This window comes from Leishmania braziliensis, chromosome 35 (genome assembly GCF_000002845.2).
Source record: "Leishmania braziliensis MHOM/BR/75/M2904 complete genome, chromosome 35".
Taxonomy (NCBI): domain Eukaryota; phylum Euglenozoa; class Kinetoplastea; order Trypanosomatida; family Trypanosomatidae; genus Leishmania; species Leishmania braziliensis.
This window is the reverse complement of record NC_009326.2, coordinates 1,132,480-1,155,750: the sequence shown is the minus strand read 5'-3', so window position 1 is coordinate 1,155,750 and position 23,271 is coordinate 1,132,480. Positions and strand designations below refer to the sequence as shown.

Below are 23,271 nucleotides of genomic sequence, written 5' to 3'. Positions count from 1 at the left end.
CGAAGAGACTTCTGAAGCTCTGATCCACACCTTCCAGAAGTCGGTGACTGTGAGCGGTTTGAAGTGGCGTGGCTCGGGCTGGAGTCGTGCATCAAAGGAGTTTCACAAGGTGTCACTGGAATAGACAGGAGTCGCGCTGTAGTCGCATCATGAGAAGCCGGATAGGTGGGTCCACTGTACTCGAATGTCGCCATGGACTGTCCTACGTCTGCACGTGTTCCCGCTTCCTTTCCAGCGCTCTTCTCGACTGGTACGATCAGACTACCGATTCTCTCTTCGTCACACCATACGCTGCTTCTCCACTCCCCACTCCCTGCGCCCCCACAAAGTGAAACTCCTCAGTCACATCTACAGTGATAAAAAGGAGGAAGGCGTAAGCGGCTTCTCGTAGAGGGGTGCGGCACCAGGACGGATACGCGAGTAGGAGAGTCCGTACCCTCACTTCTACCCCAAACAGATTGCAGTTCTGTGGTGGATTTGCTTCTTTCTGCTTCTCACATCTATTTCAGTGCGTCGTGTACTTTTGGAGGTCCTAAACACCGCCTCCCTGTGCGGCTTTCCCTTCTTCATCTACTCAACTGTGTGTGGCCGTCCTGCCCCTCACACCCACCCCCCTGTTTGCGTTCTCGCACCCTCTTCCACAGTAACGTTGCACCTTTTTTTTTCCCTTTTTTCTGCTGCTGCTTATTCGCCTCTCTCTCTCTCTCTCTCTCTGTGACTTCTCCCCATTCCTCTGCCATCTCGCCACTGCACGGAGGCACGACAAAGGAGGTCATAATGGTCGCTTCCATCACATTTCGACTCAAATCGAGCAATCATGTTGGCACTATCGACATGGAGGGCAGTGTCATGTCTTGTCGCGATGCGCAGCAGGCGATTGCGGCGAAGCTGCGCGCTCCACCGGAAGAGATAAATGTCTTCCTCGCAGGTAGCACGGCACTGCTGCACCCGGAGGAGGATCTGCCAGCGTACGCGGTCGTGGATGTAGTACGACAGACGCACAGCGGCAAGCCGCTCTTCTTCACACGTCCCAAGTTCGCGCCGCCGCTGTCCTCGTTGGACAGCATTCCTAACTCCTCTGGATTTGGTAGCTCAGTCGCTTTCGGTGACGGGCACACCTTGACAGAAGAAGAGCGACTCGCGCAGCTGCAAGCGGAGGCCGCTCTTGACACAGGCATTGACGAGGTGAGTAGTCGCTTTCGCCGAGGTGGTCGCGGTGGGTACAGGGGCATGGGCGGTGGTCGTGGTGGTATGGGTGGAGGTGATGCGAGCGAGCTCTACTTCGGCGGTGGTCGAGGCCGCGGTGACGCGATGCGCATCAGCATGGAGGAAAGCTTCCGACCTCCGCCAAAGGGGTACATCTGCCACAACTGCGGCAAGGGCGGCCACCTGATCCAGCACTGCCCGTCGGCCAAAGGCGGCAAGGTAATGAAGGTGCTTTCGTTTCCGGTGGGAATCCCGGAGAGCATGCTGGTTGAGTGCACCATGGACGACCCAGCGCCGAAGTTCATTACGCGCGATCACCGTCTTGTGAAGCGTCGCGTAGACCCGTCCGTGTTCGCTGCAATTTCTATCGCCGGTATCGGCACTGACGTGTCCAGTGAGAATGGACAGGACGACGGTCTGTGCAAGACGGCACTAGGCCCAGGGAATGATACCGAGCGTGCAGAGGTAAACGATACCTCGACCTCCACTGCCGAGGCATCGCCGGCACCGACATCATCAACCACGAAGCCCACCAGCGATGTGGCCTTTAGCTGCGCCGTGCACAACGGCCTAGCCCGAGAGGCGATGAAGTTGCCGTGCTGTGGCCGGCTCATCTGCCACAGCTGCTTTACCAAGATGGCTGAGGAGGCATTGGACGAGACGCGGAGCCTGGACGACGAGGATGACGGCGGCGCGGTCTGTCCTGGCTGCAAGGAGCCACTCATCATGGACGAAGTTGTGCCGGCGACGCAGGAACAAGAGAGAATTAAGCAGCTTCTTCTCGGGCGCAAGCGTGAGCGTGGGGCGTAGTGGAGAGCGATGTGTTGCCTTTTCCTCTTTTTTGCCACTCGCGGCCTGAAGAAGGCGTTGTGCCCCTTTGGCGAGTTGCCGGGTATTCGCTGCTCCTGATCCGGTGCCTACTGTCTGTCTCTCTCTCTTTCTGTCGCTGTTGTTTTTCGTTTTCTCTGTATCATCCGGCAGATGGAGAGAGCGAGCGACAGGTTAAGTCACCTACAACATTCCCCACCCCCTAAACTCGACTAACAGCAGCGACAGCAGCAAGAGCAAACACAAGAAATCTGGGCTGATGCGTTTGCCATGCGCCCCCGACACTTTATCACAGGCTCTCGAGCTAGGCGTCGGTCCAGTTCTCGAGCTCCGATCCCTTTCTAGCCAACACGGCAGTCTCTACGAACCAAAGAAGGAAGCAAATGAAACAACAAGCGCACCTGTGCCTGCGGTAGCGGTCATCGCAGCGCGAGCATCTTCATGCATTGGTGAGCGGCGGATGATTTTTACGTGCTCTGGCGTTAACAAATCCCTCATCAGTGTCTGTGCATAGGCCATGCTGCCTTGACCTGGTTCTTCCGTTGGCTCTCGTCCAGTGCGGTACTTAGTCCTTTCTTCTCTGCGTCTCACTTTTCTTTGTGCCTGCTACACGTGCGCACACACGCACGCACGACGCCAACACATAACCCCCCCCCTCCCCCCCGCCCAAGTCGGTCAGAAGCGTGTCCAGGCTTTTGAACCCCACTTTTGTGCTTTCGGTTTTTTCTTGTGTATTTGATCCCTCGCGCCACGGCACATATTTGCTGCTCGCACGTAGGTCTGTAAAGCCCATCAGAGGTCTCTTCTGACTGGAGCGAAACCTCTGTAGTACGAGTTGTAGGCATCGTAAAGGGGGTGATTGACTCTGGATAAGGAGTCCCTTTCCCCTTCCCCACCCTGCCGGCCCCCTTTTCTTCTCTGTGTGTGTGTGTGTGAGGGATGCTGGCGTGCTCACCTGAGTGCGCTGTCCACTCTATCCCTCTGCGACTCGCTAGGTAGTCACTACCCATAGGCACACAGAGAATCCCACCTCTTTTTATTTTGTTTTTTTTTTTTTTCCCTGCGGGGCGGTGCTTATCACTCCACTAGAGAACAGAAGCGCAAGGGGTGAGATCTCCCCGCCGACGTCGAGCTCTTGTGCCGTGCCTCGCACTCTGTCTTCCCTTTTTCCTTCCTCCGCTTTTCCCTTTCTCTGTAGCTCACTGTACGATTGTAGAGTAGCGTGTGTCTTTAGTTTCTCTATCAGTCTCCCCCCCGATACTCGGCTTCAACTCACACCTTGTGGTTAGAAGAGGTGTGTGTGTGTGTGTGTGTGTGCCTGTGTGTGTTACCCTCTCTGTTGCCCGCCCTTTTTTTTTTCTGCGTCATAACTCTTTCATCTCGACTTCGTAGTATCTGCCTTCCCACTGCTTCCTCCAGCTCTCCCTGTCACTCGCTTCACAGCATCGCGGGCCATTTTCCGACCTGCACCGAAGTCGCTGACTAATTCCGTCGACTAGTTCCGTTCCTTCACAGGAAATGACCAGCATCTTCACCTTCGGCGCACATGGTGCCAACTCCATGGCTACGAAGTATGGTGAGATGGCCGTGAAGTCTTCCAAGTGTGGTTCGAAGAACTTTGTATACACCAAGTCGCACGATGATGCGCATAGCTTCCCGCGGCACCACCATCGCCAGGGTGACAACCCCGTGCGGCTCTCCTTCACGTGGGCTCGCTGGCGGTGGATAATGCACGACTTCCGCATGTTCGGCCTCTTTGGCGCTCTTCGGAAGCACTACTACATTGGCGAGTCCTGGCGTCGCAAGGATGAGAAGATCTTTGTTGGAAAAGATGAGAACGGCAACAAGTACTGGCAGTGCCGTCGTGCACAGGGTACCTTCTTTGTACGCATGCTCGAGCCGGCTGACCCGCACTGGTTTCGCGGCCAGTCTCCCCATGCCGCCAGCCCGGTGTGGCTGAAGTGGATGCAGGGCGGCGCAGCGCATACCCCGGCGCAGATGAAGGCGCGTGGTGAGTGGGGCCACAACTCTCGCCTTGGCATTCCCATGCCGTTCAATATCAAGTACAATGAGTGGTCGCCACTGAACGCCGGCAACATCTACACACGCGATCCGATGTGGGTTGCTACAACGGGTATCCTCGTCAATCCGGAGCGCCGCGCCTTGCAGGAGGCGGGCTTCTCGCGGTGGATGTGGCAGAAGGGTCTGCCGGTCTACATGCCCTTCTGCGGTGTGCATGATTACTCGGATGAGTTAGTTGAGGAGTTTTACCGTGGCCAGTGGGCCTTTGGCCACGAGAGCAAGGGTAACGATCACGATGAGTGGCGCAACTAATCTGGGCAAGTGGACAGCCACTCAGGCTGCATTGCGTGCGGATGTGTTTTTTCTGGGCGAGAGGGAGTGTGCAGGTGCCCTGTTGTGGCCACTTGCTCTCTCGCTGTGCCGTTTCTTTGCCAACAAAGATCTGACTCCTACGGCCGCCTCCCTGACGCCTCGCATCTTGAACGCCATGTTTGTGTGTGTGTGTGTGTGTGTGTGTGTGTCTGATTGACCTCTTCGCTTTCCTCTCGTCCCAGTGAACTGAACTAATGGGAGAACCGAATGCGAGCACCATTCCCTCTCGTTTCAGACTCACTTTCCTGTTCTATGTAGCTGTGCTTCCCCCTCTCCCCTCCCTGTTTGCATGGCTGTCTGCGTAGGAACTGCTCCCCGTGTCTGCCTTTCCCTATGAAGCGGGCTGTCTGTTTTGCTGTGTAGTACAAATCACGGAAGGAAAGCGAGCAAGCGAAGAAGAAGCAAGCTGGCTCCAAGTAGGGTAGCACGATTCAACAGCCAATAAAGAATCTCTGATCCTGGCTAGCTTGTGAATTGTCGCGGCGCTCTAGCCCATTAGCACCGTGAAGACGGCGTTGAACTCGCCTTCTCGTCACGAGCAGCAGGATGAGACAGAGCAAGGTTGCCTATCTGCTGGTGTGGCGCCATACTCACCCACCCGCTAAAGCCGACCCACTGCGACGTTCTTCCTCCCTTATGGTGGCTGAGAGTCTTACTTGCTTGTTGATCTCTTTTTGATTCTTTTCACGCTCCTTCAATCCTGTGGTTGCTGCACATACGCCGACTGCATCCCTACGTCACTTTTTTTTTTTAGGGTAAACCCAATCAAGCATTTGCTTCTTACACGGCAGCAACGCTTGCTGCCTTGGCGAGGGGATACGCCTGTTGTCTTCTCTGTGGCGGTGCGCATGTCGGTTCTTCTTGATTCGCGGTCGCCTCATCAACTTCAAGGGCGAGTACGCAATTAAGAAATGAGTTATTCGAGTAAACAGGGGCAGGAAGAGGGCACGCCGAACGAGATCAGACGTATTAATCGTGAGCTGCGGCGCAACCTCATATTGGAAACGGCTTTAATCGCCTTCGCGCTGGGTGTGCTGACCGTGGTAAGCGTACTTCTCACCGCATACGGATGGCACACGCACAACGACAACCTGTTCGCTCTTGGATTGTACATCCTTGTTGCGCATCTTGCCTTCCACATTTTCGAGTTCCTTGCAGCTGCGTTCACCCGTCCTCACGACACCCACCCTGATGCCTTCATGGTGTTTCACTCGACACCGTACCTCATTGCGAATGGCACAGCGCTGTTGGAATTTTTTCTGGAGGCGTACGCCATTCCTGAGGGGTGGAAGCTCGACCCCACCCGTCATCCACTGCTCGGCTTTTTCTTACGAGTGAACTGTGCCTCGGCGCTCCTCTTCACCCTTCTTGTTGCTGTTTTCTACGGCATCCGTGTCATGTCAATGCTGCAGTGCGGCGCCAACTTTTCCCTCATGATTGAGGACGAACGGCGCTCCAGTCATCAGCTGGTGACGCAGGGCCTGTACCGCTATCTGCGCCACCCAGCTTACTTTGGATGGTTTTGGCGCACTTGCTGCGCGCAGTGGATACTGGCAAACCCTGTCTCTGCTGTGGTCCACACCGTGGTAACCTGGTACTTCTTTCGATCCCGCATCGCATATGAGGAGGCCACACTGCAGCGACCAGATTACTTTGGAGAGACTTACAAGAAGTACATGGCATGTACCATCGTCGGGATTCCATTTCTATAGCCAGTTGCTCCCCTGTAAGGCGGTATGCTCACCGTGCACTATGCCTTTCCGAAAGGAGCGTCGGACGAGCAAGTGAAGTCTGCCGTGTGCTTATATGGATGTATGGCATGCGTGCCTGTGTGATGTTCCTCTTTTTTTATCGCTCCGTTGTCACCACAGAGATCTGCTGCTTCCATGTACAACAAACATGCCCATAAGGAGCAGTTCGCGCTGATGTACTACGCTCTCCTTCAAGAGTTGAGTTGCAGAGACGTGTATGGCGTTGGTCATGCGTCTTTTCACCCTTGCGGTTCGACTCATCTGTGCGATTGTGCCGAGCCTGCGAAGGGACGCAAAAATAAAATAAAAAGCAGCTCATGAACAACGTTCTGTGCACGATCCTCACCTTCCCTCCCACGCACTTGGTGTCGCCATGCGCAGCGACGGGGTCCATCTGTGCTGTACCTTCTCTCTCTCTCTGTGCCTTCTTGCCTCTGTTTACTTTTGTCCTGCTTTGGTGCGAAGGTCGTTGCGCCGTCTACTCTCTCTTTTATTTGACTCCATCTCGGCGAGTAATACACCCGCACACACGGCGCTCGCTCTCTTTCTGTCTAAGTGTCGAGGCAAGCGGTCACCGTCTCACCCTTTACCCTCTTATACAGCGGTCTAGAGACACCCACGGATACCAATACATATATATATATATATACCTGCGCGTTGTGATACGTACAGGCACTGATGCCCACACGAACAATTCACCATGCCCCCAATCTCTGACTACATCTTGTCTATTCACTACCTCCCGGCCGGCTCCTCGGCACTGCTGTCATGCCTCGCGCTGACGCTTGGGGTACCCTGGAAGACATCCCTCATGATCACCTGTGTAGGTGCACTTATGAGCTGTCTCGCTTTCTATGTTCAACCTTTGAAGTGCTTTACCCCGCTTGGGGGGCGCTTTAATGTAGGCGTGCGCGAAGTGCGTGGTGAGCGCGGTGCCATGAAGCCCCCTGTCACAGTTGTTTACCCGACAACTAGCGGCACGCCGCGGGGCGGAATCGAGTACCTTCCGTTTGGCGAGCGTGGCTACCTGGTGGGGTTGGCGAGGTACGCTAAGCTTCCCTACGTACTGGTGAAGGACATTTGCCTTTTACGCACGAAAATGCGGCCCAACGCGGAGCCGGCGCCACTCTTCCAGCGCAATGGGGCCCCACGGCCAATGGTCGTGTTCAGCCACGGTCTTGGCGGATTTCCGCACCTCTACAGCACGCTGCTAATGGACTTCGCTGTGCGCGGAGCCGTTGTGTTTGCCATGACACACATGGACGGTAGCGCTGCTTACTGCCGGGACGCTGGAGGGGATATTCGTATTCCACTGAATACCCAGGTGGGCTGGACCACCGAGGATCGCGCGCCGCAGCTAGAGGTTCGTATCCGAGAGACGTTCAACACGATGAAGCGCATCTGCAGCGGAGAGCTACTGCTCGCCCTGGGGTACGATCAGGCAACGGTTGATAAGTACGTCGCTATGGCACCGAGCATTCACCTCGTTGGGCATTCGTTTGGCGGTGCGACATGTCTGGCGGCTGCCCTGGGTGACACGCAAGACACGAGTGAAGCGAAAAGAGTGAGCGGCATCGCGAGCGTCGTCGTCTACGACCCATGGATGGTACCGCTGCTAAAGACAATGTTCTACGACAAGCTTACTCACAAGGAGCATCCGCGCCACTTCATCACACCTACGCTGCAGATTTTCTCGGAGGAGTGGATGCGAAACAAAGAGCAGTACTCGTTCTTCGCGAAAGTCAAGGCCATTGTCGATGCACAAGAGCGCACGGCCGAGGAAGCCGCGCTTGTGGCGGCCGCTGATGCGAAGCTGAATGAGTTGAAGCTGTCGTGGTACACGATAAAGGACTATTGTTGCACTGGGCATTCGACATGCACGGATGTCCCGTTGTTTAGCCCAGTGTTGTACCGCTCGAGCTACATGACGGCGTCACCGCGCGGCTCCATAGTGGGCATCGCAGCAGACACACTGCAGTTGATAGAGAAACTCTCCGGACCCTTGCCCCTCGACACCAAAATACTCAATAACCCGGAACTTGCTGCTGTGCTGAGGGCGCAAAAGCAGTATGCCACTTTAAGCACCAGGTCGCCTTGACCTGCCTCACCGACTGCCGCCATGAGAATAGCTAGGGAGACAGAGAGCAGCTGACGTGTGGCAGCGGAGGAGAAACTTTTGAGTTCTCGTACGTTATCAAGCGAGCGTGGTGATGCAGGCAATGCAACTTTTGTTGGTCTAGGCAGCGAACTGATGCACTGTCAGATCAGACACACATGCAGTGAATTCATTCGAAATGATTTGGTACATCACCGAGGTGCTTCTCTTTTTTTTTTTTTTGAGAGGGTGTGGCTTTATCGTGCTACAAACATACAGCATTATTTTTTTTTGTTTGGGTATGTCTTACTATTTTGCTATTCTTCCTCTTCCTCCTTCCATGAAACTCATGGCTGTGCAGTTCACTGAGATGCGGCGTGCGCATTGTAGTGGGTATGTAATGCCAAAAACGAACGGAACTAAGCAAGTCGTTCCCCCTATTCCCTACTCTTTCCTCTCCACTATACTAAGGATGGGAGCTCCATGCTGTGCGTATGCGTGTATACCTGTGATCGATTCTTACCAGGCGAATGCACACTCAGATGGCCACTCTGCTTTTTTACTGCCACACTCTAGCTCGCTTAGCGTATCCTGAAACGACAAACAAGTGACGCACTGCACGGCAGTCCCATGTATGTCACTTGAGGGCACGAGTGTGCCTAAACCGTTGAGACTCCAACGCACAGCAGTGAACGAGTAGGAAATAGGTGACTGCTGAGTTGCACCCGTCTTTCTTTTTTTTCCTTCTCGGTCTCCCTCAGCATAACCAGACCCCAATGTGCTGATCCCTCATGCCATATTACCGAATGACGCGGGTTGTGGTGACTGAGGAGGGCGTATGACGCACAGGCAGGGCACCCCCGTGTAGCAGAGGGCGCTGGCCTGAGGCCGGCCCACTTGCTCCTTGTGCCTCTTCCCCCCCCCTCCCCCGCCCATCTGCATGCACCTAGACCCACCACCACCCGCGCAACAGCGGTTGCCGCTTCTGCCCTCGAGCAGCGCCATGACCACGGACCGCTGGGATGAAAGCGTGCCGCCCGCCCGTGTCGGTGAGGCGCCGATGGTGCCACCCGTATGCGAGGAAGGGGTGCAGGGAAGGACCCGCGGAGGACCTGCAAGACGCGTGGCCCGGCTCGACGGCAGGTGGGTGAGGGGGGGCTCCTCCTGGGCGGCGAGGTCCCTGCCGTGGTGCGAGGCGGCGGACGCAGGAGTGCGGCTCTGCGCGCGTGTGGGACTGCTGACCTCTGTGTGTATGTGTGCATGTGTGTGAGGTGTAATGGAGGAGAGGCGACAATATATATATATATATATATGTATAACGATTCATCGCTGGAGAAAATGCCGGTGTTGCCTTGAAGCGCATTTGCGTTTGTTCGCCATTATATCCGAACTTTTGGGCGGTACGCACCGTTTTTGCTCTTCTCCACTCCCGACTCCACCACTTGTTTTCCGTCCCTTCACTCCTTCCCAACAATGACTGCTGCCCTACGTGTGGATGGTAACGGTCTCGTACGTCGGCGAAACGTCCACACACACGCACACGTTTTGTGGACGTCAGTTTTTCAACCCACTGCAGCTCATCCTCTCATTTGCCTGCCTCACGTGACTTCGGCTCTCATATTCAAGTCAAAAGTTTCTCCTCTGCCCCTCCTGCTTTTCGTGTCTTCTTACATCAAAACGCGCGTACAAGGAAGGGAGAATGCCGTCTCGTCGCATGCTGCACACCATGATTCGCGTCGGCGACCTTGACCGCTCCGTCAAGTTCTACACGGAACGTCTAGGGATGAAGATGCTACGCAAGTGGGATGTCCCACAGGACAAGTACACTCTCGTCTTTCTCGGCTACGGGACTGAGGTAAGTTCGACAGTTCTAGAGCTGACCTACAACTATGGTGTTACATCCTACAAGCACGGTGAGGCGTACGGTCATATTGCCATTGGCGTGGAAGACGTGAAAGCGCTAGTGGCAGAGATGCGCACGCACGACGTGCCGATTGACTACGAGGACGAGAGCGGCTTCATGGCGTTTGTGGTGGATCCGGACGGGTACTACATTGAGCTACTCAACGAGAAGATGATGATGGAGAAAGCCGAGGCAGATATGAAGGAGCAGGGCACCGCATAAAGGACCTCTACCTTTCTTTTTCCTCGTCTGCCTCACATTCCAGCTCTAGCTCGTCGCACCCTTCTAGTGCCGTGGGTACTGTTGCTCGTGTTGGCCTTCCTTGAACTTTCTGCGCCACGTATACAGGACTGAGGGCCTCTACTTCTTGTTCTTACCCGCGCCGCCCTTTGTTACCGATGTTGTGTGTCCATCCGGGGATTCTCTCTATTGTCTGTAGGATGGTTTTAGTTAAACGATTCGCTTCTCACAATGGGGGAGGACGGAGAGGATAAGGGCAGCGGACGCGTGGCATTACCTCGTCATGTGTCTCCCGGTACCTTATGTACGCCTTTAGTACAACAGGCTATGCGCTCGCTGTGCGCGGACAGGTTTTGATCCTCAGGCCCCTTCCGCACGACACACCCACATCTGTCGCGGTGCATGCGGAGGGAAGCCATTCGACGACGCCCCCCTGACCCATGGCATGGACGGAGGTGGGTTCTGAGGTCTGCGAGACCCTCACCCCCTCCACCCGACAACAAGGCTGCCCTAAAACAGGCCCCGGGAGGCGAGCATGCGCCGTCAAGCCCAGCTGGCACGGTGTAGTGCCCGCGAGCAGGGGCATGCGGAGGTGTGCAGAGGGCAGGCGCGAGTGGCGCGGGGCGACCTGAGCTGCTCAGCCCCACTGTGCGTGCGTGCGAGGTGGGGTGGCGTCTCCCCCATTCGGCCGAGCTGGCGGCGAGGCACAGGTGCCGGGTGCCAGGTGCCGGGCGCCCCGAATCACAGCGCCGCTTCCACGAGACCCCAGTGTGGAGAGTGGCCGCGCCACAGCGCAGGCAGGGCACCCCCGTGTAGCAGAGGGCGCAGGCCTGAGGCCGGCCGACTTGCTCCTTGTGCCCCCTCCCCTCCCCCGCATGCACCTAGACCCACCACCACCCGGAAAGAGCCTGCAAGACGCGTGGCCCGGCTCGACGGCAGGTGGGTGAGAGGGGGCTCCTCCTGGGTGGCGAGGTCCCCGCCGTGGTGCGAGGCGGCGCGTGTGGGACTGCTGACCGCTGTGTGTGCATGTGCGTGGCTTAGTGTCAGGCTGAAGTGAGCAAATGGGGCAATGGAGAGGTGTATTTGTGCAGCCACAGACTTCTTATGAGCAGGAGCGGGGCATCACGGCTGATGTTTGCTACTTGCGGCTTGCCAGGCGTGCCCGCAGAGAACGTTGGGAATGACAGAGATCATGGGGAGCTAACGTGTAGGCTTGCCTTGCCCTCTGTGTTTTTGTCTCATCTTTGCTACGAAGCCGTGCCGAGGGCGAGTATCGCCTTGACCCACGAGCAACTGTTGTTATCGAAGACCAGGGGCAGAACATGATCGCATAGAGGCGTTTAAATCACCGCTTCTTGCAGGTCAAGCGGTGCATTACATTTCCATCATTCGGCACGTTGGCGACCTGATTCACAGGATCAAAATCTGCAGAGAAAACCCCCTAGCTAAAACTGCCTCGCATCCCCGAGGCGTCGGATGGCAGGTACTCTCCTGCCGTTCTCAGCTATGACGTAACTCCGGAAGACCGACTAGCTATCGAGCCAACGTGCGACTATGGCGTCTCCTCGGCGGTCTAGGAAGCTGGTGGCACCATGGCAGTTAGCGTGGATGATGCAAAGGTTCTGGCTCTGTAGGTGGCTGCCAAAGACGTGCTGATCGACTATGAATGGGACGACTGCTGCGTGGCGTTCCGCGTGGTTCCCAATAGATGCCACAGGGAACTGCTCAACAAGAGGATGATGGGAGAATAGGCGAAGCGCAGGATGCTGGCGCGGGGAAGAGTGACAGGCAACACTGTTGTAGAGATCCCAAGCCGGGTGTGACCACTGCCTCTTTCAATGTGGAGTACTGCACACCGTACTCTCTTTCCTCTCTTTTAACCATGTTGCTTTGATTGGTGCACATGAGCTCTGATTCCACTCGTGTCGCTTGTAGGACTCTCGTTGCCGAACAAACGATGTGCGCTGGATTTCCGCGCACAATGCAGCGCCTATCGCGTGTGTGTGTGTCCCTCCATCTCTTTGGTGTATTCTCACACTTCGCCAAAGAACCACGATTTCACAGAGATTCGTCACAGCTGAGGGGGGGAGGAAAAAAAGGGGGTCAACGATCCCACTGCGCTGGTCTTCTCGCCCGCTGCCTTTTGGATGTACGACATTCCTCCTTACAAATCTGAAAAAAAAAAAAATACCAACAAACGTAGCCGTCAAAAGAAAAAAAAGTCGAGCTAAAGGCGGGGGGGGGGGGAGGCAGCACACCTTAAAGGTGTACACTCTATTGTGCTCACGGAGGCGGATGGGTGTTTCTAGCTGACAATTCCTGTACCCCACTCACATCTCCATTTTGCACCGTGGTGAAAGGGGAATCGACCGGTAAAGCAGTGGCCTTTCTCACTGGAGTGTACGGAAACACCCACGCACGGCATCACATTCGTCTCCTTTTTTGACACTGTGCACGTCACCCTGTACGAGTCATTCTTCCACGGTCAAACCTCTGCTGCTTCGGCTATGCCCGCCATCGCTCCTTTTGCCTTCTGCTGCGTTGTCGTCACAGTACTCATTTTTTTTTTTCGTCCTGCATCCCTCTCGTGGAACGCTCGCTGACGAGTGTATTCCTCATATATCCATAGCCAGTGGTCTCATTTTATTTACACTGCTCTGGCAGGCACGAGGTGCGTGCACCAAGTTGTATCTTGAGAAAAGGCAGTAAAACAACCCACATACATACACGGGTAGGGGTGTGAAGTCCGTGCTATGCTTGGGATTCAATCGTGGTACACAGCGTTGGCGATTCCCACTGTCGCCATTGGTGGGTTCGTGGCCACACGCAAGCGCTTAGCATACCAGTGGAGAGAGGAACTAATGGACCCGGATGGCACCATCTACCCTGCCACGACGGATGCCGACATGGAGTTCTTCCGCCGCGTCGCCCCGGCCAGCGCGGTGGCAGCTGCTGAAGCGATCGCAGCACCGTTGCAGCAGCAACGAGCCAAGCTGCAACGTACAACTGTAGTCAGTGCAGAGACGACGGGGGCCCACGGCGTGTCTCTCACGGCAAAGGAAAACATTGGTGCGTGCGTTCGCAGCAATGTGCTGCCGCCAGAGATACGGAACGTTTTACTTAACGAGGTTCAGCGCTGGTCGCGGACGCTTGGCAATACCGTGGATCCGCGCAAGATCACCGCTATTGAACGATCGGCACAACTAGCGCTCGCGAAGGAGGCGGCGGAGAGTAGCGAAGGGAACACACGCACTGTGTCGAACTCTTTCGCATCGTCGTCCACGTTGCTTGACTTTGGTTTCCTGACGCATACGCGGATTATCGCCGACCATGCTGAGGACATTCAGCTCATGAAGGCACCCTGGGGCTCGGGAGATCAGATTCGCCTCGCAGAAATGCCGGCTTCGCTGCGCTACCTCGTTGAGCGCGCTCGGCAAACGTTCGAAGGGATAGGGCGTTTGCGTCACGTCTACATTGAGTACTCTCCGACAGGCCAGTTCTACCGGGCACCTCGACCGCCAAAGATCTACGATGGCCACGACTACGTTGTCATCCCACTTCGACGTGACCACAGTGACACGGTCGTGACGATGAGCCCGGTTCTCCGCTCACGGGTAAGTAATGTACGCGAGGTTGTCCGACACTCGTGGACTAGTCGCGATGTGGATGCGCTACTGCCGAGCGGATGTATGCTGCGTGTGTACGGTACCGCACGCTACGATTGGGGATGGGGGATTCGACCGGGGCCCACGTGGTTTGGGAGTCGGCTGAATCCAGTCAAGCCTGCAAAGGCTTCTGAGTTAGACGTGGAGGGTAGAGCTGGACTGTGGTCCTGCTTGAAGCAAGCACTGCAGTCGTATTTAGGGCTGCAAAAACCTTCTATAGCCCTCTCCCCCCAGAGCTGTAGTGCGCCGACAGACGCAGCGCTGATCGTGCTGCACTATGAAGGACCGCGCTCTTCGACAAAGCAGCGCTCTCTCTTGCTGGAGCCGGAGATCTGGATCTTTGGCCGCGCGCCGTCCGTCGAGTCTTTCGACACGTGGACCGAAGACTGCCCCACCGCCGAGGCCGTGGGTGAGGAGGGCCTCTTATGGTTTATGACACGCAACTACTTCGACATGCTCACGGTGAGCTAGCCGTGCCCCCCCCCCCCCCCCCCCCCACCCCGCCCAACAGATGTTTACGATGCTCTCATCCCAGACAGTATTTTACTCGGGTGGCCGACGCCAAAAACTTTGGCGTGCGTGGTGAATGTTGACTAGTATGCTTGTTCCTGTGACGAGGATGCGCACATGTACGTGCACGAACTCTGCGAAGAAGAAGCGTTTCTCACTGTTTCTCTTATTGTTTTCTCGTAAGCCAATCGGTTCATCATTGCCTCTGGCCTAAAGAAAAGGAAAAAGAGGGCGCCACTGCACAGGGCACAAAGCACCGCTGCGATAAGCGGCGCCATGGCAGGGGAAGCAGTGCAGCGGCTTCGGATTGGCTTTGTCTGCGTCTCCTGCGGAATATGTGTCCACACAAGGTCTAAAGGCGAAAAATACGTGTTGGTCTTTGCGCGCACCGCATGCGCATGTGATCGTTTTTTTTTAACTTTTTGACTGCCGCTGTTATGCTCGCTGCTGTCTCCCCTTTTACCTACGCCTCTCGATCTCTGTGCTCGCTCCTTGTTGTGTTTCCTTTTTCTATTATTATTTATTTCCTCAACAACCAATTCAAAATACATTGTACGCGTTTTGGCAACTGCATTTGCCACGACCACTCTCACTTTCTTCTCTCCGACATAGAGGAGCTAGCCAACATCTCCCTCTCTCTCTGTCTGTCAGGTTCACTGGACGAGGGGGCGGCGGCCACATACTCAATACGTTTGTTCCCCATTCTGCATATATTTTTCTCTGCCCCTGGCTACGTCGAGCCTCTCTCTCTTAGCGCTTTTGCAGTAATAGTTCCGGGATATTATCTCTTCTCTTTGACCGACATTCTCAGCTGACCAGACTTACGTTGCGCTCTAAAGCGCCTTTTCCCCCTCCCCTCCCCTCCCCTCCCCTGCGCATTGTGTTGTTCTTGCCTCTCTCCCTGGGTACTTTCTCCGTATTATCTATGCTCTGCGCACGTTCTCCCTGCTAAACACTCCAGCAAGAGCCCAATACACCTAGAAAATACGCTTTCCCTTTCGTCTTCTACTTCCCTTTCCCCCCCCCCCCCTTTTTTCTCTGGCGTTCTTTCGTCCTCTCTTTGCGGCCTACCTCGTGTGTGTCGGTTTAACAAGAGGAAATCTCGCGTACCACTTGGCGGAGAGAAGACAAGGGGGAGGGGCGAGGGCCGAAAACAGCTGAGGTATCGGTGAGGTTGTCTTTGCCGTTGTGATCTGCCCAAGTAGTTTCATTTTCTTTTTTTTTGGTTAAGCACATCCCTGTAGCCTCACCACGACTTTTTTTTTACGATCCCCCCCCTTCCCCCCTCACGCGTGCCATCGTTGTTGCTTATGTTGCTGCCTCTGAGGCTCGTTCCCACCCTCTCTCTCTCTCTTTCTCTCTGACGTACGCCCAGTTGCGCATTCCCGCCACGTTTTCACCTTTTCCTTCCCTGTGAGATTCTTGTCGAACGCTCTTCTTCATTCGTCATTTCTTATTGGCGGTTTGCCTCCTCCTCCCTCTTCGCCCCTGCCTCTGTATGTACGTGTGCGTGTGCCTACTTTTCCTCCGTCCCCCCTTTTTCGGTACTGCATGTGCTTCCTTTCCATGCAAAACCCCCCTTCAACGCTCGAGTCTTCAATTCTCTTCTTTCCCATCTCCTCCTCTCATCCTCAGTTGTTTCTCCTTTTCATGTGTGTCTTTCTGTTCTCGGACGACATTACGAGCTTCGTCACTTATCAGCATCCGCCTCAGCATTGCCGCGCTCCTGCCTCTACAGTGCCCTTCACCATCTTCTGTTTTTTTGCCGTGTGAGAACAATTGAGATCGGGGAGGGAGCGAAAAGGCGTGGCTGGAATTCAGAAAACGAAAAACAACGAGGGAGGTGTGTCTGCAAAAACGAACTGAAGCTGTAGGCGTATCCGCTAAGAGTCGCTCTTCGTCTGCCTTATGCTCACTTGAGTGCTCCTCCCTGCTCTTCCGTCTAGTAGGACATCTCCCAACTGTTGCCACACCCACAACCCTGTCGTTTTCGATTGTAAGCCCGTGCCAGGGGATTTCTTTTTGCTTTTTTGTCGTAGGCGTTCGCTGTGGCTTTGGCTTTTTGTCGTGTGTCTGAGTCTCGCTAAGTGTGTGGAAAGAGCAGAAAGAAGTGCCCTGTCAGGCGAGAGGTGAGGACCCGGCGCCCATTACCCTCGCAGACGCAGCACGGACGTTTCTCGTTGTTTTTTTTTTGTCGCTGTAGCACTTGATCCTTAGCTTCGGTGAGTTTCAACGGATGAGGATGAGAACTTGTCAGCTCTGCGGTCATACTGCATTCCGTGAGTTTCTGCGGAGTGCTGTAGCTACGCCAATACGGACCATCTCGCAGGGCACGTCTTTGTCGTCGAGTGTGCGCGATGTCGGCGGAAGCAGCAGCAGTGGCGCTAGTGCTACTGTCGCCCCAGAAACGGTTTCTTGGTCGAACGTGTCGTCATCCCTCTCCTCTTCTCCCGTGACTAGCGACTGTGCCGCCATTCTCAAGTATCCGTACCAGGTAATTAGCACCGAGAAGGAACTGAAAGAGGCCGTTGGTGTATTGCAGCGTAGTCGGCAGATCGCCATTGATATCGAGGCGTTCTGCACCTCGGAGGCAACCAAAACACCTCAGCTTGGTCGTGTGTCGCTTGTGCAGACCTGCAGCGACGTGGTACCGGTTGTGTTCTTGTTCGACGTGCTTTCTTTGTCAGTTCACATCTTCACGCAGGCGATCCGGCCCGTCTTCAATGACGAGACGATTCGAAAACTCTTCTTCGACTGCCGACGCGACATTGAAGCGCTGAGCACGCAGATGAGTTTGGTGCCGAAGCGCGTACTAGATTTGCAGCTTCTCTTTACCGCCGTGCAGTGGAAGCTGCGCAGCGTGAACCGACGGTCTGGTATGACGTACGTGCTCAAGAGTGTAGCCGGCATCCACCGACAGGAGGGCGACTTCGCCGTGCAGACGGCCATGGTGGTCGGCGACAGGCCTGTTTGGGATACGCGTCCGCTGCCAGAGCACTTCCTTGAGTACGCCGCGGACGATGTTCGTCACATTCATCTTCTCTCCACGTACTTTCCATCTCTGACGCAGCAGGTTTCGGAGGCAGCGGTGGAGCGGTTGACGGAGCAGTATGTTCAGCACTACGGTGTCGGGCATGCGGTGACAGTAGAGGCTGACGCCCAGCCGGCGCAGGTAAACACGGCTTGGCTGGAACGGTACATTGGCCCCGGCGGGGTTTGCAGCTTCTGTGGTAGCAAGGGGCACACAGAGATGGAGTGCTTCCGCAAGCTGAACGGCAACGTGCGCTGCTCCTTCTGCGGAGGTGTGGGTCATACGGCGCGTAATTGCTTCCAGAAGCACCCCGAGCTGCTCAAGTGCGACCGCTGCGGCCAACTAGGGCACAGCACAGCGAACTGCTTCCGTGCGAACCCGTGCAAACACTGCGGGGGCAACCACAGGAGCGAGAACTGTCACTACCGTGCGCACATTGCGAATGCCTGAGCTGCAGTAGCAGAGAGAGAGAGAAGCGTATCGTTGGAACATGAAAGGCACCAGGAGAGGCGAAGCGTGTTGGCTCTTTCTATAAACTCGCTGAACGCTCAGCCCGTCCTGGATGCGGCCTTTTCTGTCACTGCATGATGCTTCTTTCCTCGTAATACGGTGTTACCGAGGAGCTTTGCTCAAGTTGAATCTGCCTGTGATGGCTGGCTGTTATCTCCGCCCCTAATGGGTTCTTTGTGTGCTTTTTAAATCCCCTCTCCCTCTGTCGACTGTGCTGGGGATGTCGACTTTCCGCACCGGAGCAGGTCGCCCTGCCACCGAGACAAAGCCCAATAGGAAAAAGGAAAGCAAGGGTGGTAATATGATGGTGGTGAAAGACGGGCGGGCAGATGGACTTCGGCTATGCAGGGGCAGCGGCAAGTTCCACCAAGGACGCTCTTTGTACTTCTATCTCTTTCGTTCTCCCGCTCCATCGTGTCCGCGTTTTCTGTCCTCTCAACCCATTCGGGGAGTCTCTCCCACTTGGGCAATTCTGAGCAGCCACTTTTCCCAGTTTTTTCTTCCGTGTTGCACGTACCGACTGAAAGGTTAGGGGTTGTGGTGATGATAGAAAGGGTACGAACGCTCATATGGTTGCTATAAACAAGGGAGATGGAAGTGTATAGTCTGACTTCGCTCCTGCGCCTCTTCTCGTGCTCCTTTGTTTCAATCCACATAGACGCTCCGTAATAACAAAAAAAAAAATGAGACAGTTCTCTTTCACTCAAGCCAAGCAGCAGTAGAGCGGTAGGAGTGACTGTATCAACGCATGTCTCTGTGGATCTGTGTGGGCGGTTGGATTGAGGCTTGGCACAATACATCTCCTCCCCTCTGCACTTTTTTCTCGTCTCACGAAGAAGTGAGAGTATGCGACGTACTTGATCCTTCACTCCTGTGAAGCTGTGTATACCTCCGCTTGCTTCACATAGTCAATACAAAGTAACCTTTTTCCCTTCTGACTACTATTCACACCCCGTACACGTCGTGTCAGTCCACTGGCGCTGAGGTCTCTCATGGGACGATGGCTTGGATAACGACGTGGTGAATATCAGACTTCACATACCTTATAAGATGATGAACGCAAGTGATTCTTTGTGAGAAGGATCTCCTGTTGCCCTATTGCTGCTCGAGTAGTGCTCCATTTCATTGTGCGCCCCCGCGCGTGATGTGCAGCAGCTTACCAATTGCGATGTACCAACAGTCTCCTCTCCTTCTGCTTTCTTTTTGTTGGAAGAAAGCAGAGGAGGGGAACTCAACACTCGCAGAACTAGGCCCCCCGCATCATTCTGCATGGCGTTCGCCCACTCTCTGCTTCATCCCTGGCCTCTCTTACCTGTTTCTACCACTCTACATCTGCTCTCGTTTCCCCTTTCTGGCCATCGTTATCGCTCCATCCCAATACTATGCGAAGGAAATAAGAAAGATCGCTTTGTCCCCTCTCCCCTCACACGCTTCGTGATCGAAGCACTTCCCATATATACAGGCACACACACACACACACATACACATACACATACACACACACACAAGGCACATACACACATTTGCCATACGTCACCGCACACGCGAAAGCCGACCAGTGTGTTGTGTCTCTTGTTCGACCCACAGCCGCAGAAGTAACTGCAGCCATAATCCCTGGCATCGTTACTCTCTTGCGTCCTTTACTTCTTTGTGCGTTCGACAAAGTTGCCGCCCCCCCCCTCGATCAGTTCCTCTCCTCGGAATTTTAGCGCTCCTTTTCCCTTTTCTGTGTGTGTATTGACGCTTCGTTTCTCTCTGTTGCTGCTGCCACCATCACAGAGGTACACTGCCCCTTGTCACGCGTGTGTGTGACTGCCCAGTCTTTTTCACCTTCTTCCTGTGTGTTGTCTGGTAAGTGGAGGAACAAACGACAGTCCTCCCCTGTGCAGCTATTGTCGAGTCTGGAAGGCGACCCGGTGGGGAGGCTTGGGGTGATTTTCAAGCGCACGGAAATCAAAGTTGGGCACGCAGCAAAGGGAAAGGAGGGGAGGACAGAAGCTGAAGCATTTCTGAGTCGTTGGCATCCGCTCTCATTTGGCATTCTCATCGTTCACAGAATCCACAGCGCCGTCTTTGTTCGATTCCCTTCCCGCTTTCCTCGCTGTGCGGTCCCGCAGTGCACTCCTCCTCCAGAAAGACGCTGTCGTGTACATTCTCACATCGCTTTTTCTCGGTCTGAAATTTCTACGTTGTCTTGCAGTTTGCGATGCTCCGCCAACTCTCGGCGTTGGCCACACGCAGAGCATGCGCCTTCAGTGCAAGCGCGTCTGTCCTCACCGGATCTACCGCCTCCAGCACCTTCTGTTCCACCACCACCCCCGTCCGTCTGTACTCGAGTGGCAACAAGGACTACTACAAAACCCTCGGCGTAGATCGAAATTCCGACTTGAAGGAGATTAAGAAGGCTTACCGGAAGCGTGCGCTAGAGACCCACCCAGACCAGGGCGGGAACAAGGAGGAGTTTGCAGAGGTGGCCGAGGCGTACGAAGTGCTTAGTAACCCCGAGAAGAGGAAGGTGTACGACCAGTATGGCTCCGAGGCGGCCACAAACCCAAACATGGGTGGCCCAGGCATGAGCGGCTTTGGCGCTGGGGGACGCTCCGCTGAGGATATCTTTGCCGAGTTCTTCCGCGGCGGAATGGGTGGGATGGGCGGGTTTGGCGACATGTTCGGCGGAGGTCCTGGTGGTCGTCAGGGAACGCCTACCCTCCAGCCGCTGGAGGTGCGCACGCGGTTGACTCTGGAGGATGTGTACAAGGGCGTGACCAAGACCATGCGTGTGAACCGCCCGCAGGTGTGTTCAGAGTGTAAGGGCTTCGGCAGCAAAAGCAAGACAGAGAAGCCAAGGTGCACCCAGTGCAACGGCTCCGGACACGTAGTCCAACAACACCGGATGGGACCCGGCATGGTGCAGCAGACGATCTCCGAGTGTCCGCGGTGTCGCGGGACCGGTTCAATGGCGAAGCCCGAGGATCAGTGTCCTAAGTGCCACGGCAAGGGCTACCGCACCGTATCGCAGGACGTCACGATTGAGATCCCAGCCGGCGTGCCGTCGAATGTGACTCTCGTAGTGCGCGGCGAGGGCGGCACGATACCTGGTGCGCCGCCTGCAGACATGCACTTGCATGTCGAGCTGAGTCCCCACCGTCTCTTTCAGCGCCGCGGCAACGACCTCATTGTTAATAAGGACGTGACGCTGCAGGAGGCGCTTCTGGGATTGCATATGCCACTGAAATTACTTGACGGTCGCACGGTCAACGTTGAAACGACGGCTGATCAAGTCTTAAAGCCAGAAGGAGTGATCAAGATAACTGGAGAGGGTTTGCCTGGCACCTCCGGAGAGCGCGGCGATATCTACATCTTCACCCACCTCAAGATGCCCAACAAGCTGAACGAGGATCAAAAGGAGAACATCAAAAGCGCGTTTGGCGCACCCGGGAGAGATGCGTCAGCGTCCCCAGGCAATACCGTGAGGGCGAGGGTGATGCGCGAGTCTCGTGAGCAGCTGGAGGAGCAGAAGCGTAGCCTGTGGGCCTCGCAAGAGAGTGGTAGCTACAGCGGCGGTAGCGGTGGCAGCTCTCGCCGCTCCGCAGGAAGTACGCCTGGTGGTGGTGCACAACAAGTGGAGTGTGCGACACAGTAATGACCTGTTTTGTTCTCTTTTTTTAAGCATTTGTCTGTAGGATTTCGGTCTTGAGACCAGCTAAGAAGGGAGGATGGCAGTGGGAGAAGGAGACTGAGAAAAGTAAACATCATACCCACAGTACTTTCCGCTCGCAGAGTAACAGGCCATAGACGGGATGGTTTGTTTGCGTGAGTGTTTGAGGGTCGTTTTTTACGCTTCCTGTTCCGGCCCGGTGCTGCCGCGTACTGGGATCTCTTCTCCACTTTCATGGACATCTTTACTGTGTGCGATTTCGTTCCCCTTCACCCTTACCCCTACGTGCATGCGAGCGTCTGTGTGTGTGTGTGTGTGTGTGGGAAGGGGCTTGGCTGTGCGGCTGCTCGGAGATGCGATCGCGACCTCTGCGCGTCAGAGGCGCCATACTTCGTGTCCCCCCTGCTCGTCACGTCTTTGACAGACACCCGTGTAATTGTTTGTAGTGTTTCGATTTTCGTCTTTGTGTTGCCTCGTTGGTGGTGTTGGGTGCAACTTCCTTGGTCGCTTTTCTTTTTGACGCTTTTTTAACTGTTCCTCCGTTCCACCTCACTCCTTTTCCTGTTCTCTCTCCGGATCCTCCTGAAGACAAGGCCTGCTATACGCCTCCACCGTCCTGCACCACCGTGGCGGGCCTTCACAACTATTACCTAAACTGTTCTGAAATGTGCAAGGAGACGAAGTAGAGAAGCCAGAGAAGTACGCCTTTGTCTGTCTGTGTGTGTGTGTGTGCGTGCTTTGTTCACATGTAGCTGAATCGCATGGAAAAGAAGTCAGTGGGAGACAACACAGGACAGCAGAGCTGGCTGGTTTTCTCGACCGTCTTCTCCCTGTCCCCAGTCTGCAGTTAAGCGCACTCGATGTGGTCCGAATTGGATTCCCCCCCCCCCCTCCCCTCCTTTTTAAACGCCACTGTGGCGTCGATATGTGCGAAGGGCGAGGGTGCGCCGGCGCTTCACCATCTGCCTCTCAGTGCTCAGAACTCTTGCTTCAATACTTCCCTCTCCTCTCTTACACACGCTTGCTCAACTCTTCGCACTGCTGCACACCAGCGACCTGCAGACCTGATGGAATGCGTCTTGCATGTGGACCACCTCCACCCTTGTCCTCATCCCACGCTTCTGTTTAGCTTCCTCTCTGATTTCTGCTTTACCTACTCTTTCGAAAAGGAGAGGGTTAGGGTACACTAGCATGCGTGTTCACCCCTACGCTGCAAGTGTTGATGCGCTCTGCTGCTTTGCCACGACGGACGATGGCCTCCGCGTGAAGGGTTGACAACCGGTGTATCGGTGTGAGGTCACCTACTCGCGCTTGCCGCAGCTCAACGTTTTCCACTGAATAAGCTTTGCATGAACACGATCGCAACAGTGATAAAGGCCTTCTGCAAGCACATTTCTCGTGTCCCTCTCGTCCCTGCCGAGTTCTTCTTCGAGCTGCACGTGCGTGTGAGTCGAGCCGTATGTGGTAAAACTGACGTTTC

The 23,271-nt window shown here is 55.2% G+C and overlaps 8 protein-coding genes across 8 annotated transcripts; all 8 read left to right on the top strand.

The window, feature by feature from the left end:
- Positions 1 to 777: 777 nt before the first annotated feature.
- Positions 778 to 2,016, top strand: LBRM_34_2960 (conserved hypothetical protein; the record flags this gene model as incomplete). Its single annotated transcript, XM_001568352.1, has 1 exon — positions 778 to 2,016. The coding sequence occupies one exon, from the start codon at positions 778 to 780 to the stop codon at positions 2,014 to 2,016; it is 1,239 nt and encodes a 412-aa protein (XP_001568402.1).
- Positions 2,017 to 3,552: 1,536 nt separating this feature from the next.
- Positions 3,553 to 4,368, top strand: LBRM_34_2950 (conserved hypothetical protein; the record flags this gene model as incomplete). Its single annotated transcript, XM_001568351.1, has 1 exon — positions 3,553 to 4,368. One exon carries the CDS (start codon positions 3,553 to 3,555, stop codon positions 4,366 to 4,368), a length of 816 nt encoding a protein of 271 aa, XP_001568401.1.
- Positions 4,369 to 5,339: 971 nt separating this feature from the next.
- LBRM_34_2940 (putative prenyl protein specific carboxyl methyltransferase) lies at positions 5,340 to 6,140 on the top strand (the record flags this gene model as incomplete). Its single annotated transcript, XM_001568350.1, has 1 exon — positions 5,340 to 6,140. The coding sequence occupies one exon, from the start codon at positions 5,340 to 5,342 to the stop codon at positions 6,138 to 6,140; it is 801 nt and encodes a 266-aa protein (XP_001568400.1).
- A 739-nt stretch (positions 6,141 to 6,879) lies between these two features.
- On the top strand, positions 6,880 to 8,277 carry LBRM_34_2930 (putative phospholipase A1; the record flags this gene model as incomplete). Its single annotated transcript, XM_001568349.1, has 1 exon — positions 6,880 to 8,277. The coding sequence occupies one exon, from the start codon at positions 6,880 to 6,882 to the stop codon at positions 8,275 to 8,277; it is 1,398 nt and encodes a 465-aa protein (XP_001568399.1).
- Positions 8,278 to 9,973: 1,696 nt separating this feature from the next.
- Positions 9,974 to 10,399, top strand: LBRM_34_2920 (glyoxalase I; the record flags this gene model as incomplete). Its single annotated transcript, XM_001568348.1, has 1 exon — positions 9,974 to 10,399. One exon carries the CDS (start codon positions 9,974 to 9,976, stop codon positions 10,397 to 10,399), a length of 426 nt encoding a protein of 141 aa, XP_001568398.1.
- Positions 10,400 to 13,170: 2,771 nt separating this feature from the next.
- Positions 13,171 to 14,553, top strand: LBRM_34_2910 (conserved hypothetical protein; the record flags this gene model as incomplete). Its single annotated transcript, XM_001568347.1, has 1 exon — positions 13,171 to 14,553. The coding sequence occupies one exon, from the start codon at positions 13,171 to 13,173 to the stop codon at positions 14,551 to 14,553; it is 1,383 nt and encodes a 460-aa protein (XP_001568397.1).
- Positions 14,554 to 16,834: 2,281 nt separating this feature from the next.
- On the top strand, positions 16,835 to 18,073 carry LBRM_34_2900 (conserved hypothetical protein; the record flags this gene model as incomplete). Its single annotated transcript, XM_001568346.1, has 1 exon — positions 16,835 to 18,073. One exon carries the CDS (start codon positions 16,835 to 16,837, stop codon positions 18,071 to 18,073), a length of 1,239 nt encoding a protein of 412 aa, XP_001568396.1.
- Positions 18,074 to 20,339: 2,266 nt separating this feature from the next.
- Positions 20,340 to 21,776, top strand: LBRM_34_2890 (putative chaperone protein DNAj; the record flags this gene model as incomplete). Its single annotated transcript, XM_001568345.1, has 1 exon — positions 20,340 to 21,776. One exon carries the CDS (start codon positions 20,340 to 20,342, stop codon positions 21,774 to 21,776), a length of 1,437 nt encoding a protein of 478 aa, XP_001568395.1.
- Positions 21,777 to 23,271: the final 1,495 nt, after the last annotated feature.